We start from the raw sequence: 18,819 nt of genomic DNA on the forward strand, positions 1-18,819 counted from the left end.
TAAGCTATCTAGCTGATCTCCTGCTACCTGATGTAGTCTCAGCCTGGTACTTCTCCGCCATCTTGACTCCTCCTGGTAGGGCATATTCTTACCTTCTTCCACATTTTTTGCATTTTAAAAATCGAATTAGCTATTCATTATTCATGAACATTTCTTTTTCCATATAAATTTTAGAACAAGCCTTGGATCACTTCTTCTGCCTCTTGGAAAACATACTGGTATATGTGAGCTGAACTTAATCAAACACCTGATTTTTATCAGTTGGTATGATCATATGATTTTTCTGCTTTGATTCATCATTATGTTGAAATCATACTGATAACTTTTTTTTAGATATCAAGTCATTTTTGCCTTTGTGGCATGAACTTACTCGTTATATATTACATTTTATATATGCTTTTGGATTTTATTGGTTAATCTTTTGCTTTGGATTTTTACATTTATATTTATTTATGGACTTAGTTTGTATATTTCTTTTTTGAATATTCAGATTACACAAGCCTCATAAAGTTGATTGGGCCGTTACCCTCTTATATGTTCTAAAACCACCTGTATAAAATAAGGGTTATCTGTTCCTTTGAAATTTGGCAGGATCTACCTGTAAAACAACTGGGTTTAGAGTTTGCCTGAGGAAAGATTTATGGTTGTCATTTAACTTACTTTGATTTTTATTAATATGTTTAATTTCTCCTTTCCAATTTTGGATTATTTAATATTTCCATAAATTTACTAATTTCTCCACATATTCAAATTTAGTGCTAATAACTGTTCGTAATGTATTTTTACTCTGTCTCATCTATAGTTCAGCTATAGTTGCCACTATATTTATAATGTGTGTTTTTAAGCATTCTGATTTCTCCTGCTTTTCTTGATTACTCATGCCTGGGTTTCTTCAAAGAACAATTTTTACTTTTGTTCATTTTTCTCTTCATTCTTGTTTTGGTTCTCCAATTCACTGATTTCTATCTTTATTTTTATTATTTTCTTTTTTCCTGTTTTTCTGGATTCACACTGATGTTCCTTTCCAGCTTCTTGTGTTGAACATTGGGTAATTTGTTTTCACTGTTCCATAATTTTTCCCTCTAGGTACTGCTTTGATTGTGGCCAATAAATGTTGACATATAGGGCTTTCGTCGTCAGTCTGCCTTAAGTGTTTTGCAATACCTCATAAATTCTTTTTAAAATCAGGAACTTTTAGTAGCTTTTTGTTTGTTTGTTTCTACCACTGATTTTTCAGAGGATAGCAACTTTTATTGTGCCAGCTCTGTCATTATTAGAGGTTTTTCTTCTTCTTCTCTTGGCCCTACATTTTATTAGGAAGCACTTAAATAAAGAACCTTTATTCATTAAGAAATTAAGGTCCCATCTGTACATAGAAATATGTATCTCTATTAGCTGCCAAAAGTGTCTGCCACTCTTACCAGGTCTTCTCTATTTTTCTTTATATACTCACTTACAAAATCTTATAAACTTACTTACAAAAAAAATATATACCTACAAAATCCTTTCTTCCATTCCTTTTTTAAATTTCTCTGCTATTCTTCTTTTATCTCTTCATTTTGAAAAAATTGTGCATTCTCATATCTTGCCAACTTTGAATTGCAGAAAAAAAAGTACTTCAAATAAACAGTGAAGAATTTTTTAATATAAGTAAGTCTTGTGCTATATTCAAAGTCTACTTATACTGAGCAAAAATATTTATTGTATCTCTGATATTCATATTTAAATGAGCATCTTGTTTGGTTTTGTTTTTGCTAAATTTGGGAAAACTTATAATTCTTTTTTTTATATAATCAGACAAATACTAATCCTTTATTCAGAGTTGACTTCAACCATCTGGAAAACTGAACAGATTTCATAATTTAGCAAAAAAGAAAAAGCTTGTAGATAGAAGGCACCAAGTCGATCATTACTTCGGATTCTTTGACTTTGTTCATTGGAAAGTTGACGGGACATTTCGTTAAAGTCTGTTTACTTTATCTAGAATTTTAATAATATCAATGATCTGAATTTTCAGTCTTCTATAGAAAAAGAGCAGCAAATTGGTAGGAGATATAGAAACTGGAAGAAGACCTATATTCAGAGGAACAGTATTATAAGCCCTATTTTTACCATCGAGCAGTCAAATGACCTTATATGAATCATATAACCTTCTTGGACATCAATTTTCTTAGCTTTAACGTGAGGCATTTGGACTAGATGATTCCTTTCAGTTATGTATTATAATTTCAGCTTGATGGTGAATTTAAAAGAAGAATGGGATAATAAATATGAATAATGAAAGAACTGCAGTCCTAGGCTATCAAATGCTAAGGGCAAAGATAAGTATATATACTGATGCCTGTAGAGCCTGGCTACTCAAAATATGGCTGGCATCCAAAAGCAGCATCACCTGAGAGCTAGGTAGGAATGTAGAATCTCAGCTCTGCTAAATCAGAATTGGCATTTTAACAAGACCCTCAGGCGATCTGTATGTACATTAAAATTTGAAGGGTACTGCCTTAGAGGATTGTTATTTTAGCACTCAGGAAAATAACTGATGTTCAAAGTGATGCCTCCAATTTGCCAAGTGAAAATTCAGTTTATGTACAGGATCCCCTGTTTAAGAGGACAGGAGCCTTTATAATAGGTATTGGAATTATTTCTGTACACATCATTGAAATTTCTAAAGAGTTCTTGCCTTTCAAATGAAAATCCTCTGTTTAGAAAATTAACCTATGTGGATCCCTACATTCCCTGGGAAACCTGCAAAGGCAAAAGTGACTATATATGATTTTCATTTCCACCAAAAACAAGTCTAGTGCATTGAAAGAGGAATTCCATCTCCCAGTGGCTCAACAGTTTATCCCTAGAGGGGAAAGCACTCATTTTCCACTTTAATATTTGATTCTTACTAATCTAACTTTTTATTTATTTTTCACAGAAGCTTTTGCAGGCTCTGAACATGACATCTTAGCTGAGTCTAAGTTTCGTGAATAATTGGGATGGCAATGTTTTTCAACCAGAGGTGGGAGAATCTTGCCTGGCTCTACAGTGTGCTCCTTCATCCCCTCACTTACACATTCTTGTTCCCCAGAAAGCATTCTTCATATATATTCCATAATACTCTTCCTCAGTCTCAGAGTTTGTCTTGTGTGGAGTGTCCCCAGGATTCAGATTCTGAGGTGAAGATTTGCATGCTGAAGTTTATCGAGGACTTTCCCTAAGATCAACACCTGTGAGGGAATGAAAGAACCAGGGGAGTACAGAGAGAGAAGGACTGTAGAACAGCCATGTGGAAGTGTCAACATCCCAGAGGGAGCTGGGATAGCCCCCAGAGTTCTCCTACCTTGTACACCACTCACGCTTATCTAAAGGTCACTGGACATGGGTTTCTTCAGAGAAGTAGCATCAGCTTCTGGAGTCTTCCTTCCTCAGAGGGCAAAGTCTCCTCAGAAGGAGACTTTGCCGTGGGCTGAGTGCTCAGTCATGAAGGAAGTGCTCTTACAGTGTCTCCCAGATCACACGGTGGCCCCCAACACTGCAGTATCTGCTACAGATTTGGTTGGCGTCTTTCTAAGCTCCCTTCTGACTCCCATAAGCTCTTCTAACACAGAGCCTCTGCAGACTTAGCTCTGGTGTCTAAAATCACAGATGAGGAAATGCTGTTAGAAGGAATTGAGACAACAAGCTGATCCTGATCTGAGCCCTTCCACTGACTTGCTGGGTCATATATTTTCAAATGTCTCCCCCTGGATGGTGGGGGTCATAATAGTGGTTCCATCTTCGTTTCACAAAATGACAACTTGACTTCACTCTTCTGAAAAGAGAATCACATAAACTCATGGTGTTTATAGCCTTACTTGTCCTATGAAGGAATATAACACAGGATATCACCTGGGTTTTGACTAATACCAAGGGAGACAGTAAGTAAGACCAGGTTCAAAACTCCTTCCCCATTTTGACTCACATCCTCAAGTATGGAAACTCAGTAGCAAGAGGCTAGTTGCCTCAGAGCCTCCCTTCCTCCGTTAGTTTTGAATGTCAGTTAAGATCCCCTGAAACTTGGGGTGCCTGGGTGGCTCAGTGGGTTAAAGCCTCTGCCTTCAGCTCAGGTCATGATCTCAGGGTCCTGGGATTGAGCCCCGCATCGGGCTCTCTGCTCATCAGGGAGCCTGCTTCCCCCCCGCCCTCCGCCTGCCTCTTTGCCTGCTTGTGATCTCTGTCTGTCAAATAAATAAATAAAATCTTAAAAAAAAACCTTTTAAAAAAAGATCCCCTGAAACTTTGAGAATTAATTAATAAACTTGTCAAATTTGTGAAGTCTACATAGATAGCAATATTATTGGGTAGGCCATATGAAACATTTGATAATTTTTCACCTACAAAAAAGACATATGGCTCAACTTATAGTGCAAGCATTCTTTATTTATTTATTTGAGGTGGGGGGAGGCAGAGGGAGAGGGAAAGAGAATCCTCAAACAGACTTTCCACTGAGCACTGAACTGGACATGGGGCTCAATCCCAGGACCCCCATGATAATGACTTGAGGTGAAATCAAGAGTGGGATGCTCAATCAACTGACCCTAATGCAAGCATTCTTAATCTGATTTCTGCTGACCCCTAACTGGACTACAAATGGCTTTTAAAGTGTTCACTTAGCTCCTAGCAACTGTATGAAGCTTTTATGCCTAAGTGTTTATGTGACTTCATTTTTGGGAAAATAGAGGTTATGAGTATCAACAAATATTCTAGGGAATCTGTGACTTCCTGCTCATCCCAAATTAAGACCCTCTGGGTAGTCAAAAGAATACACAACCTGAAGTTGTAAACCCAAATTCCTACTTCTCTAGTATTTTTCTAGAAGTCACTTAAGCTCCTCAGAACCTACTTTCCACTTCTATAACATAACCTTTGTGTCCTGGGGATATTATAGGTATAAAGCCCAGATAGGAATAAAAACATTTTATGGAAAATCCAAGGAATTTTAGGGAGGCTCCAGCAAGACATGAAATCATCCTTGGTACACTGTCAGGTGCTATACAAAGAGAGTAGAGTGTCTGCCCTCTTTCTTGTTTTCAAGGGCCTTCCCTTTCTCTCTGGAATCAGGAGATGCCATAGATGAATGAAACTGGAAAGGCACAGAAAAAAATAACAACTCAGTAACTAACCAAAAGCATTTAAAAACCTCAGAAAAGATTCTTTTCAAGTTTGTGGTATAGTTTCAGGATCTGCTAACCAGTGACCACCAGAAAGGATGACCTGGAAGTTGAAATACTTGGCTTGGGAGTATATTGAGTGAGTGTGTCTGTACCCAGTAGGCATATTGAAGAGGGATTTCTTAAGCTCAAACAGTTCTTCACTAGGGAAACATTCTTTCAGTCTTACCCCTCACCAGTAGCCAAAGGTTCCGTCCAGTAGTTCATGTTCAGGCTTTAGACAAAAAAAAAGCCATTTTTTGTGGTGGACTTGTTTTCCAAATCTGTATGTCAGTCAGTATCTATCAATCTGTCTGTCTGTCTACCTATTTCTCCAATCTGTGTTTCTCTGTTTCAGAGTATTTTGCAATGGGTTCACTGTCTAATCTCACTGGATCCTCTATCTTGAGACCATTCCTCAGTTCTGAGAAATACTTGCTCTCATGAAAGATTCTGTCTCCTTTCTAACATCTAGTTATAGTTTTTCTTCATAAGAGCCAAGTTCTAATTAATTTTGTATTGCTAGTGTAACACATGAATGTAATCTTCTTGTTAAAACAAATAATGAAACAGTGCACATGAAGCTAATGACCCCTTTGACCTCTTAGTATCTTGTATTTCTCTCTTGAGGATGCCTGCTGCTCATTTCACATCTGAGTAGTTCCCCAGGGGGTGCATTTGACGCTCTTTTCCTGAAGAGGAAGCTATTCACACAGGCATTTAGGGTGTTGATGAGAGAAATGTCACACTGTACTGGCAAAAGTGGCATGGGGTCGAATAAGTAGCACTTCATGTTGCCAAAGTCTCCAGTCCAGTGGATAACTATCTTTTACTTCCAGGAACGTAAAGCTCATTATATGTTTTGTATATAGTGAAAATAGTGTGGGCTATAATATTATGTTAACATATCCATGATTTAGCTGTAGGAGAGAAACCTTTAAAAATACATCTTTGAGGGGCACCTGGGTGGCTCAGTGGGTTAAGCCGCTGCCTTCGGCTCAGGTCATGATCCCAGGGTCCTGGGATCGAGCCCCACATCGGGCTCTCTGCTCAGCGGGAAGCCTGTTTCCTCCTCTCTCTCTCTCTCTGCCTGCTTGTGATCTCTATCTGTCAAATAAATAAATAAAATCTTTAAAAAAAAATACATCTTTGCTGCTCAACGTCACTCATCATCAGGGAAAGGCAAATCAAAAACATAATGAGATATTACCTCACACCTGTTAGAATGACTAGATTCAAAAAGACAAGAAAGAATAAGTGTTGGTGAGGATGTGGAGAAAAAGGAACCTTCGTGTACTGTTAGTGGGAATGCAAATTGATGCAGACACTGTGGAAAACAGTATGGAGGTTCCTCAAAATTAAAAATAGAAGCCTCATACAATCCAGTAATTCCACTGCTGGGTAGTTACCTAAAGGAAATGAAAACACTAATGCAAAAAATATATGCACCCCTATGTTTATAGCAGCATTATTTACAATAGCCAAGAGGTGGAAGCAACCCAAGTGTCCATCAATAAATGAATGGATAAAGAAGATGTGACAGATGATAGATAGATAGATTGATTGATTTAGAGATATACAATGGAATATTACTCAGTCATAAAAAAGAATGAAAGCTTGCCATTTGAAACAACATGGATGGAGCTGGAGGGTTTAATGCTAAGTGAGATAAGCCATTCAGAGAAAGACAAACACCATATGTGGAATATAAGAAAGAAAACCAATGAACAAACAAAGAAAAAAAAAGAGAGAAACTAAAAAGCCAGACTCTTAAATACAAAGAACAAACAGATGGTTGCCAGAGAGGAGGTGAGTGAGGGGACTGGTGAAGTGGATAAAGAGATAAAGTAAGAGGGACAAACTTCCAGTTACAAAGTAAGTCACAGAGATGAAAGGTACAGCATAGGGGATATAGTCAGTAAGATTGTTGAAATGTCTGGTGACAGAGAGTGACTATACTTATTGTGCTGAGCACTGACTAATGCGTAGAATTATAAAATCCAGTTGTACACTGGAAACTAATGTAACACTCTATGTTAATTATACCTCAATAAAAATAATCATCTTTGTTTAAATAAGGAATACACTCAACATTCTAATTATACTGTCAAGTTGAGAAGTTTTTTTGTCTATATATGTATAGCATATATAGACAAGTTTGATAAACACCTATTGAACTGAATTTTCTAAAAAATCTACTAAAAGAGTTGTACATATAAAATATATTTTTCATAGATTCCATTAATAAACTAGAGCTAGATTTTATACAAAAAGCCTTGGATATTGCCAATACCTCTAGAAGTAGAACTGGTTTACCAATTCAGATTTCTACAAATGCTGATTTAAAATAGCATAGATGAAATTCTTTAGCCTACAGGTTTTAGAAAAGCATAATTCTCTATACACCAAAATATACAGTTTGTGTTTCATTTTTAAATTTTATTCTTTACCCTTGTCTTCCAGAAGTGTAAATGAAATGAAAAAATATTTATCTTTGGAAATAGGAATTATTTTGTGAATTAATTTCTGAACATTGAGTTCTTACTAGATGATGGGCACTGTCCTATAGGACAACTTTCACATAATTTCATTTAATCCTCATCATAGCTTCATGAAGTAGGTAGTAGTCTGTGTTTCAGATGTGCAAAAGAAGGACCCTAGGCTAAAAGGGGAAGGATGGTTTGCTCAGCCTTAACCAGTTAGTAGGGATGGAGCTAAGAGTCAGACTGAGGTTTCTGCCTGGCCAACCCTTTCTCCAGAACAGTGAACTTACTTGGTTCTTTTCACGCTGGCTCAGAATGGCTATGCACACATGTGTGTATTCTACCTAGTCTCTGCTTTAGAGGCTCCAAAAGTCAGATGAGAGTTCATATGTTCTTTGCATCTGGTTGCTGTCATGGGCGTATCTGGTATTTAGCTGAGAACCACATTCAGTTACGTCTGTGTCACTGTGAGAGGAAATGCCACAGACTCAGCATCCTGTACCTTGACCAACCCTTGTCTCCTTTTGCTTTGTGTAGTCCAGCATTCCTGGGCCTGTGCTTCTTTTGTGAGTCTTACCTGTGGTTTCCTGCTTAAGCCATGGCCTAGAAGTCCTGGCCTAGCCTTTCTCACAGATCATGGCACAGAGACGCTGCCACCAGAGCAGGCTGTAAGGTTCAAAGGGATTTGGTGCAAAGACCCTTAGAGCAAGGAGGCACGTTGCCAGGAGATGCAAAATGAGCTGGAGTTTTTGGTCACAGGCCCTCAGGACAGAGAAATCCACACCATCATAAGACCAACCCCTCCTAATTAGTTTCAGGTGGATGGTGTCCATTTGAGGGCCCAAGAGAAGGTGGGAAGACTGAGCGCTCCTGTTCTCTGTTGAACCCACCCCACTCTTCAAGTCTGAGGCCTACTGGGGTAAAGCCACCATGTACTTGTTTGGACTCCTGTTCCTGGCTCAGGAAACAACCCAGAACTTACTTCCAGTACTCAAGTCTCTTTTGTGGTGTAGGAAAAGGAAGAGGTTGTGGGACCTCTTTGGTCCCAAGGGACTTTGATGTCCTTTGCTGCTGCAGTTGAGGGCTTTGAGTTAGACTCTTGGTTACCTTATGGTATGTTTCATGTCTAGCCCTCATCCAGTCAGGGACAAAGGACCTCGTATTGCAAGCCATAACCTATGGGACTGGTTATTTCTTAAGTTATAAAGGAATATTTATTACTTCAAAGAGGGGAAATGAAACGAGGGGGAAAAAGACGCTGTAAAAAGAGTGTGGCTGGTCTTTCCCTCAAAGGAGGAGAGGAAGAAGGGAGAGCTGTGTTACATTGACCACTGCAACTCATAAAATCACCCTAATTAAGCCAGCAGTGCAAATGGACACTCCATAAACACACCACCAGGACTCAGGAAAAATCAGCCTCCACACAAGGAAGAATTCTTGGTAAAATGGAAAACGTGTTTTATCCTTGTCCTCCCCAGTTTTAGAAAAGGTCCCTGCCACTAGATATACCCTTCTTTAACTGTGAGGATAGTTTTCCTGGAGCCTTGTCACCCTCAGAACCAGATAAAAAGCCACAGAAAGACACAGAGAATTTTGTGAGGTCCAGTTCCAGAATCTCATAATGCAGCAACCATGTAATATCAGGTAACATAGAGATTTACTCTCAGTGGAAATGAAGACTAATATTGAGCTAAAGGACGTAAAACAAAACTAGAATTACTACATCAAATAATTTCAGTGGGGGAAATAAGCTCCCCAGGTCATTTCCCAATCTCAAAGATATCTTCTTTTATATTAAAGATTTTCCAGGGACAAAACTCCCATAGTTTGCTTTGAAAAACTGTTTTATTGTTAATCAGCCTAAGCATCTAGGATTATTCCTTATAAATAACTGAATTTCCTGTCCCTGAGTGTTGGCTTATTTTCCACCCGTGGTTAGGATAGGCACCAGCAGAAATGCATGAAAATAAGCAGTGTGGCAGCTTCTAGTTTCAGAAACAATGGACACCGAAGTTGCCTCTCATGTCGTAGTCTGCATGCTAAGTGAGAGGTTCAGATGAAATGTTTAGGGGGAAGACAGGAGGATGGGGAAAGATGAACTATGTCCTGAACTATGCTGGTTCACAGCAGAATGTTAGCTTGGTGACTCCTGCCCACTTCTCCCACTTTGGAGATAAGATTGACTGGCTATGCAGTGATCTGTTGTCTCTAGCAATCCTCTCTTTCAGTGATCTTGAGCAATTTAAAGACATGGGTCCAAGCAAAAAAAGGAACAGTTGAGGTTATAAGAAAAAATATCAAAAAAAGATGAGATGCTCAGTAGCTGAAAGCTACCTTTTTTTCATCCAGTTTTGATTTCTGGTGTGACCTCGACTGTCTTTCTGTGCCTACTCCATATTTTTCTCATAAGTAAAGGAGAAGGGAGTTCTTACTTTAAGAGTGGGGAGCTGAGAAGTGTAAAAATAGTGTGACACATGCCTTGAGAGCCCGGTGGGAATGATGACTCACACATATATGTGCTTACGCCCAGGTGTGTTTCAGTAGACCAGGAGTGGCCGCAGCAATTTTCATCTTCTTGGCGTCTGATGGCCCGGTACTCAGAGAACATCAGCGGCCAACAGTGACTGTTCAACTGACTGATGTCAGTGGGAACAACCACTCTCTTGGTGAGTCTGACAGTGATCGCTTCGGGGCTCCTGCAGGATGATCTAGTAGACCCCGGAGTCAGCTTTGCATCTGTCTTGGATATTATTTGCGACCTTGACCATAGTACACAGCTATTGAGAAGATAAAAGGAAGACTGGATATGGGAACATGGTGCTATAAGAATGGCTTACAGTATTATTCATCTCCTTATTTCTCTTCAGGAACCTATGAGCTGTCATGCCAGCAAAACCCACTGGTTATCAATGTGACCCATCACCTGAATGTCCTCTCCCACCAGACCACCTCAGTGCTGCTGAATTTCTCATCCCCATTGGTGGGCATCTCAGCGGTGGCTCTAAGGACATCCTCTCACATAAATCCTCCAAATCTCGATACATGTAGCCCAGAGCATGAGGGACAAAATCATCAGGGACAGAGGTACAAAGTCACCTTTCTCTCTTTTTTTTTTCCTTTGTTTTGTTTTTTTTTTTTTTGTGGTTGTGATATACTACTATCATTTTCATATATAGCATTTTGTTTTCAATGGGTGCTTAATCACTAACTACCAAGTGGGTCTAAAAACTACTAAAAAGACACAAGAAATAAGTGAAGAGCAACTCATAGAAGGCACACTTGGGTTTTATGTTTTGCTCTTTTCTTAGCTGAGCATAATTTTTTATGTAAATATTTAACATCTTTACAAGGTCTTAAAATCTTTTTTTACATATAAAACCACTGCCTTCAAATCAACATGGTTATATAAACTGCCAAAAATTCTCTGCCAAAAACTCAATGTTCCCTGAGCAATGTATATTTTTCCACTTGTTCCCACCTGGACAGTGTATACAGCAAGTTTCACAATTAGTTTTCAAGGCATGTTATATAATCAGAGTTACATATGGAAATCAGGAATATATTATCTACATAGGTTTTTCTGTGGACATCTGTGATTATTGTCATCTAGACAGCTGTCATCAGAGCTCTCTGCTTCAATTAGTAGAGGGACTGTACTTTATAGTGTTGGTGTGCCCAAGGGAGACCCAGAAGCAGGAGGCAGCAGGCCATACAGTGGTCTGTGCTGCAGCCAGACTGGACTCATTCTATGAATGGTCTAATCAGTGGAATGGGACTGTAGGTAACCGAGTTCGTTCCCTCAAGAAGTGAGGTGTCAGGTGGTTGGGATCCCAGTCACAAAAGTTTCCAGGCAGTGCTCAATCACCAGAGAGAAGCTCTGATACCACCATGCCCAAACTAAGTATACCAGAAGCCCGGCTTTATTGGGGACTAGGAGTAGATGGTAGTGTGTATGTAGTATATCAGTTATCTTTTGCTGCATAGCAAATTATAGCCAAATTTAGTGGCTTATCACAATTTCCATGAAGGAGGAGTTTGGATGCAACTCAGCTGGGTGCTTCTGGCTTAGAGTCTCTTTTTTTTAGTATATGTGCCGCCGAAGCGAGCACTGGCTTAGAGTCTCTTATGAGGTTGCCATCAAGCTGTTGACCAAAGCTACCATAACGAAGGCTCAAGTGGAGCTGGAAATTTCACTTTCAAGCTCACTCATGTGGTGATTGGCAGGCCTCAGAAGATCTGCATCCAGGTTCACTCATACTGGTACTAGCAATAGGCATGCTCATATAGACGTGGTTCGGTTCCTTACTGCATGGGCTTCTCCATAAGCTGCCTGAGCATCCAATGATACAGCAGCTAATGACCCAAGAGAGAAAAAGAGCCAGAGAGTGAGTACATAGGAGACCACCCAAAAGCTATAGGAGACCATAAAAAAGTTACAGCCTTTTTATAACATAATGTTGGAAGTGACAATCCATTACTTTTGGCAAATTCTTTTCATTAGATATGAGTAAATAAGTCCAGCCCAACTCAAGGGTAAGTGTTTGCATGAGGGCATGCATCCCTAGAGGCCATGTTAGAGGCCATCTACCACATACAATAATAATCATTTGTTAATTGGGAACTCACTGTGTGCCAGGTGTTGTAAATGCTAGAAAGAGAAAAGCAATAAGGAATAGAGTCTAGATGTTGGACATTGTAATATGAGTTAATTTGTCTGCAACTCTTAAGTATTCTTATTGAGCAAACATCTTCAAATTTTAACACAGGAATGTGGACTATTAAAATAACATTGTTTACTAGAATTATTGCCTCTCTCTTAGGTTTTCTCAAATGATTTTCTCTGCTGGCTCTACCTCTGGCCTCGAGCCATACAGACTTCTTTCAGGTCCCTGAAACATGTGTTCTTGATGAGTTTCATGTCTTTGCACATTATGTTCCTACTTTTTTGAATGCCTTCCAGCTCTTTTTTGCTTCAACTCACACTTCACCATCACGATTCACCTTCTTCTATAAAATCTTGGCAGACTCCTTGCCTGTTTCCATAGGGCATTGTACCTAACCCACACCCTGCAGAAACAGCTATTGCATTGGGTGGTAACTGTTTGTTTAGTTGTTGTTCCTTTCCACTAAGCTCTGAGCTCTCTCTAGTGGAAATTCCATGTGGTATCTTTCAGTACCTAGCAGAGGCCCTGGCACATAGTAGGTGTCAGAAAATGCGTTGAATGTTAGTAACAGACTGTATCTCTGAATGCTGAATGGAACAGAACTGATTGAGAAAACCAGAAAAAGAAGAAGTCGTAGCCTCTCTAGACCTGAGGGACAAGAATTCCCCTCACCATCACAGCTGTGAAGTTCTGACAAAGTTGATCAATTGTGATCACTGCTGCTCGTTCACTTATTTTCATTTGGCACTGTGGGAAAAACAAGTTTTATATGCATGCATGCAAACCAGTAGAAATAGGATATGATTCTCCAGTTTACACAGAGTGTATCTGGAATGCACAAGCATTTCCAAACCACATGTGACTGACAGGAGCCATGCAAATTGGCTTCCCTTCTCAGCCAGCAAATCAGTACAATATAGTAAATTTTGATACACAAGGAACCTAATAGAGTTCATATATGTTCTTTGTGAACAGATTTAAAATCTCTGCTCTTGTGTACTCTCAAAAAATAAAAGTTTTTTTTTTTAAATCTTTATATCAATCCCAGTTGTAGATGTGGATAGATCATAATATGAAACCCTCAAATTCTGGGCATAGTGAGAGGGATTCCTGGCTGCCTCATTCTTACCCCTTATGACCTGAATTCCATTAATACTAAAATGGGCAATGGAGAGCTGACAGATGCCTGGCAGTAGAGGATGTATTATCCATTCTGTATTTAACCATTAATGACCAATGGCCTATCCCTCCTACAACTCTGCATCTTTAAACCAGCCCAACAGAATCTCAGGCCAATAAACCTGTCTGGCTCTGCAGTGATATTTATGATCCTTACCTTGGTCCTTTAGCTTTGATCTCTCTCTCCATCTTGTTTCTTGTTCGGCAATGATGGCTACCAGTTTATGACCCTTTCACTTAGTCTACTGATTATGAACCATTAGTCTTGAAAATGAAGTTTAGTGCTCCTGGTTTGGACCACTGGTACTCAATTAGAGCTCAGTTCACTCCTGCTCTCTGGCTGTGTCTAGCTCTAGCCATTTAGGGAAAGGTCCTGCATAACCTGCCACAGCATCCCATGAGCTGGACAATCAGGCAGACCCCCAGCCAGGCCAGGATTGTGTTGAGGGCTTTGGCTTGGGGAAGTGGGAACCATTTCTGTGATTAATGCAATGGGATTTGGAGTGTGTCCAGGATACACTCCAGGCATTGATAGGTTACTTTGCCTAATTGAGTGGATTAGCTTCCAGATAATCAGGACTCTTATCTACTTTGGAAATTCATGCAGTCAAGTCTAGAAGAGTTTACTAATAGTGGCAAGAATTGGTGATGGGTGTGTGGCTTCTCCTACAACAGAATTTTGTTCTAGTTACAGGAGCATACTGTAATGGAAACATTGATCGTAATTTCTCTCCCCCTACTGGGTGACAGATGCATCAGATATACCAGCATTGAATCTTCTGAGGATGAACATCATCTCCTTCTGGACATGGGCTGATTACAATGGTTGAAACTTCCGGCCACTCCTGTCTTTTCAACATTTACACTTTCTTATTGATGTTTCCATCCATCCTCTCTGTAACAGGTTGCACCGTCATCTCCCAAACAACTGGGCTTCCGTAATTTTTCTTTGTATTTCAAAGAGTTCTGCCTTTTATAATTTGATGTTATAGAATTAGGTGCATAACTGCTTGTGACTCTTTTATCTTCATTTAGGATCAAAACTTGTGCCAATCCTTTTGCTCCATTAAATGCTTTTGGCCTTCTATTCTACCTTGTCTGGAATTTAAATTTCCATCCCTGCTTTCCTTCTGTTTATATTTATTTGGTAAATACTTGCCTTTCATTTATTTTTAACATTTTGCTATTGTCGTTGCCAGTGAGCCCAAGGCATATTGCTACATGGCACTGTTTATTCTGAAAGTTTATTTCATGGCCTTCAAGCTTCTAGTATCTTTAGAACCCTATAGTATTTTTACCTTTGGAACATTTATCTTCTAGGATTCCATGGCCTTTGCCAGTGGTTCTCCCTCACCCCCCACTCTCCCCCACCCCACTGGATCAAGACCCTCATACTTCCTGACCTAAAGTCTTGGAGTCAGTAATGAAAGGGTGGTACTGATGAGGACTAAAGGATAAAAAACAGACCTGTGACCAGTTGGCCAGTCTCAGGAGAAGCCAGAGAATGAAGAAAGAATGACCCTTTCCCTCTCTCCTTTTAGCATGGCTTTATTCCTTATTTGCTTTTTTTTTTTTTTTTTTTTTTTTTTGCCCAGGAAAAAAAATGCATGCTTTGGCTTCCAATAATGTTTCTCAGTTCAACTTCCAATACATTTTGAAATCAGGAGGTAATCTTCACAGATTCCAGCTGTCAGTCTTGGTTTTTGATATTGATAAGAGTTTTCATATTTTTTCTGTACTGTTGGAATTTAAGTGGGAAACAGGGGAAAATTACCTCATAGCATTCTTGTGAGATTAACCGAGAAGCGTGCATGTGGAGTACATAGCACATTCTAGCACCAGGCAGGAGCACTGCCCATGGAAGCTTTCACACCATTCCTCATCTTTCTTTTCCTCCATTCCTCTTTTTCTGAGGTGTGCCACTGATCAGTCTCTTGCTTCTCAGCTCTCCAGGCACTCTCAGCATGTGCATGTGAAATGCTAGAATAGGATTTTATTAATATTTATCATTTGCCGGCTGATGCGATGTTCAGTTTTATCAGAAAGGGAGATACACTGCAGAGGAAGGGCTTCTCTTCCTGGCTTCAGTGTGCTTTCTTCCCTTTCGCTGCTCTGAGATACTCAGCAACGGCGTAGAGAAGAGCTACCATTAAGTCAGCAGCCGCTTGGGTTCTTAGGGTACATATTTGCAGTTGACTCTTCATCACCATTGACCAAAGGTAATGCTTGTTATTTATCCCACTGCATGTTATAAACCACTAACATCCCATTTCCCATTGACAAGGAGCTCCACATTGTACTCAAGCCTGCAGGCACAACCAAACTGATCCCCAGATCCTACCTTTGTGACTCTATCTCCTGGTACCACTTAGAGTTCCATTCTGTGCCAGTTGGGTTCCAGTGAGGACACAGTAATTAGAAAAGGGAGAGGGTAATATATATAACTAGAAACTACTTAGGGGAACTACGAAGGACTAACTACTTAAGGGTAAGGAGAACCCTAATGAATAGAATAATGGTGGATAAAGGGAGCAGTCATTCCATTTGGAAGTGAGGGAAGAGTATCGAGAGAAGGAACACATGTGGAGAAGGTTCCCCACCTAAGCCTGTGATTTGGTTCTCATCGGAGTGGGTTCGGAGACGGCACAGTGGATGGCACAGAAAGTTTACTTGAGGTTTCCCTGACCGGGGCCAGCAAGCAGGAAACCACCCACTGGGGGGCTGATCAAGTCTCATGAGGAAGCTGCCTGCTCAGGCACTGCTGGAACTTCTGGAAAGCTGCCATTGGGGTGCTGCTGACACTTTTTGGGAGGTCATCCACTGGACACTGGTGAAGCCTTCTGGGAAGGCAATCGCTGTGGTACCTTTGAGACTTGCTCCAGCTAGAGTGCTGGTAGAACTTGCTGAGATGTGCAGGGTGTCCCTGAAAGTCCTTATGGAGTAAACACCACGGGCCTGCAGCCATGTCAGATGTCAAGAGCTGCAGAGGCCAGGAGAGGATACACACCGGAATCAAGAAGAGATGCCCCTTCTTCCTGGAAGTCTCTCCAGTTACGTCTACTGTGAACACATGATATCACTCTAACTGGACAAAGAGCAATATTTACATGGGGCATCTCTAGGATGGCAAGGTGACAGGAAAGATCTTGTCAAAGAACCCAGAAGAAATCACTTTTTGCTCTTTGCCTTTTATGTTCCAGCTAGATTTTGTTTAAGGTCCTGGCTTTAATCCTCAGACCACTTTTCAGTATAACTTTTAAATAGATTTGACCTAACTAGAAATGCATATTTTCTTTTTTTAATGTTTTGAACTTATTTTAAGTCCAAGGCAAACATGAAGTATAAATACCTCATTAACTTATTCAGTATAAATACACATTCTGATTGAGATGGAAAACAAGTAATAGATATTCATAAATATAAAATTGTAGTGGGTTCTGAGGTTTACCTTAAACTATAGCTTATCAACGCCAAGTATTCCAATTTACCATTGAATGGGATATTAATCATTTCAAATGAATATCCCTGTAGAAACCTAAGTTCTTTCTTCTCTCTCTTGTTCTCACTCTCAGTCTTGTTAACTATTTATAGTCAGGCTTTGATCTTCTTTCTCACTGTGGATAATGAAGAGTAGATTCATGTAACAATTTAGGTCTAATGCAATGGATATGTGTGTGAGAGTGTGAGTGTACACATCGTGTATGTGTTGCTGTATTTTACTTCAAGTAGAAGAAAGTTTCTGAAAAGTTAATGTAAATGGATTTATAAAACCAGTTATTCTATGTGGGGTGTGTGCATGTGTGTGTATGTGTGTGTATATCTGTGTATATAAAGAGATGGGCTGGGGCACCTGGGTGGCTCAGTGGGTTAGGCCTCTGCCTTCAGCTCGGGTCATGATCTCAGGATCCTGGGATCGAGCCCCGCATCGGGCTCTCTGCTCAGCGGGGAGCCTGCTTCCTCCTGTCTCTCTGCCTGTCTCTCTGCCTACTTGTGACCTGTCTGTCAAATAAACAAATAAAATCTTAAAAAAAAAAAAAAAGAAAGAAAGAGATGGGCTACTCATCATTCAAAAATATTTATTAAGTGCCTACAGTGTGCCAGGAATCATTTTTCAGTTAGGGAACCTGAGACTCAGGGTATACAAATTCGCCTTGTTTGAGATTAGCAAAACTAAGACTAGAATCCAAGAAATTTGTTTTTAGTAAGTGAACTTTCCATCATAGGACTAGAAACTGTTTCAGAATTATATCCATGTCTACTACCATCCAAGAAACCCTGCTGCCCTCCCTCAAATTATATTTGGAAAAAAAAAAAAAAAAAAGCCTGAAGGAAGAACAGTGATTCTAAGAGAGAGGTTAAGAGAGAGGTCTTCTCATGTGGTATATATACACAATGGAATACTATGCAGCCATCAAAAGAAATGAAATCTTGCCATTTGCGACGACGTGGATGGAACTAGAGCGTATCATGCTTAGTGAAATAAGTCAATCGGAGAAAGACAACTATCATATGATCTCCCTGATATGAGGACATGGAGAAGCAACATGGGGGGGTAGGAGATAGGAGAAGAATAAATGAAACAAGATGGGATTGGGAGGGAGACAAACCATAAATGACTCTTAATCTCACAAAACAAACTGGGGGTTGCTGCGGGGAGGTGGGATTGGGGGAGGGGGAGCGGGCTATGGACATTGGGGAGGGGAAGCGAACCATAAGAGACTATGGACTCTGAAAAACAACCTGAGGGTTTTGAAGGGTCAGGGGTGGGAGGTTGGGGCAACCTGAGGGTTTTGAAGGGTCAGGGGTGGGAGGTTGGGGGAACAGGTGGTGGGTAATGGGGAGGGCACGTTTTGCATGGAGCACTGGGTGTTGTGCAAAAAGAATGAATACTGTTACGCTGAAAAAATAAATAAAATGAGAAAAAAAAAAAAAAAAAAAAAAAAAAAAAAAAAAAAAGAGAGAGAGGTCTTCTCCTAGAAATTCCCTGGTCTTGGTAGGTGGATTTTCTTTTTTTTTTTTTTAAAGATTTTATTTATTTATTTGACAGAGAGAGATCACAAGTAGGCAGAGAGGCAGGCAGAGAGAGTGAGAGGGAAGCAGGCTCCCCGCCGAGCAGAGAGCCCGATGCGGGACTCGATCCCAGGACCCTGAGATCATGACCCGAGCCGACGGCAGTGGCCTAAACCACTGAGCCACCCAGGCGCCCCGGTAGGTGGATTTTCTAAGCAGCTCTTTTACTGGAGAATGTCCCCTCAACTCTCCATTACCTAGGTATACCATATCCGTTTTAGCAATGGTCCATATCCATCTGTATTC

At 40.1% G+C, this 18,819-nt stretch overlaps 1 protein-coding gene across 1 annotated transcript in view; it reads left to right on the plus strand.

The window, feature by feature from the left end:
* Positions 1-18,819, plus strand: part of PAPPA2 (pappalysin 2) — a 302,543-nt gene that overhangs the window by 181,966 nt on the left and 101,758 nt on the right. The window contains exons 12-13 of the mRNA XM_045982073.1: positions 10,191-10,326; positions 10,528-10,744. Of these exons, the coding sequence (XP_045838029.1) occupies positions 10,191-10,326; positions 10,528-10,744 (353 nt within the window). The remainder of the gene's footprint in view (positions 1-10,190; positions 10,327-10,527; positions 10,745-18,819) is intronic.

The sequence above is a fragment of the Meles meles genome, chromosome 17 (genome assembly GCF_922984935.1).
Source record: "Meles meles chromosome 17, mMelMel3.1 paternal haplotype, whole genome shotgun sequence".
Classification (NCBI taxonomy): Eukaryota; Metazoa; Chordata; class Mammalia; order Carnivora; family Mustelidae; genus Meles; species Meles meles.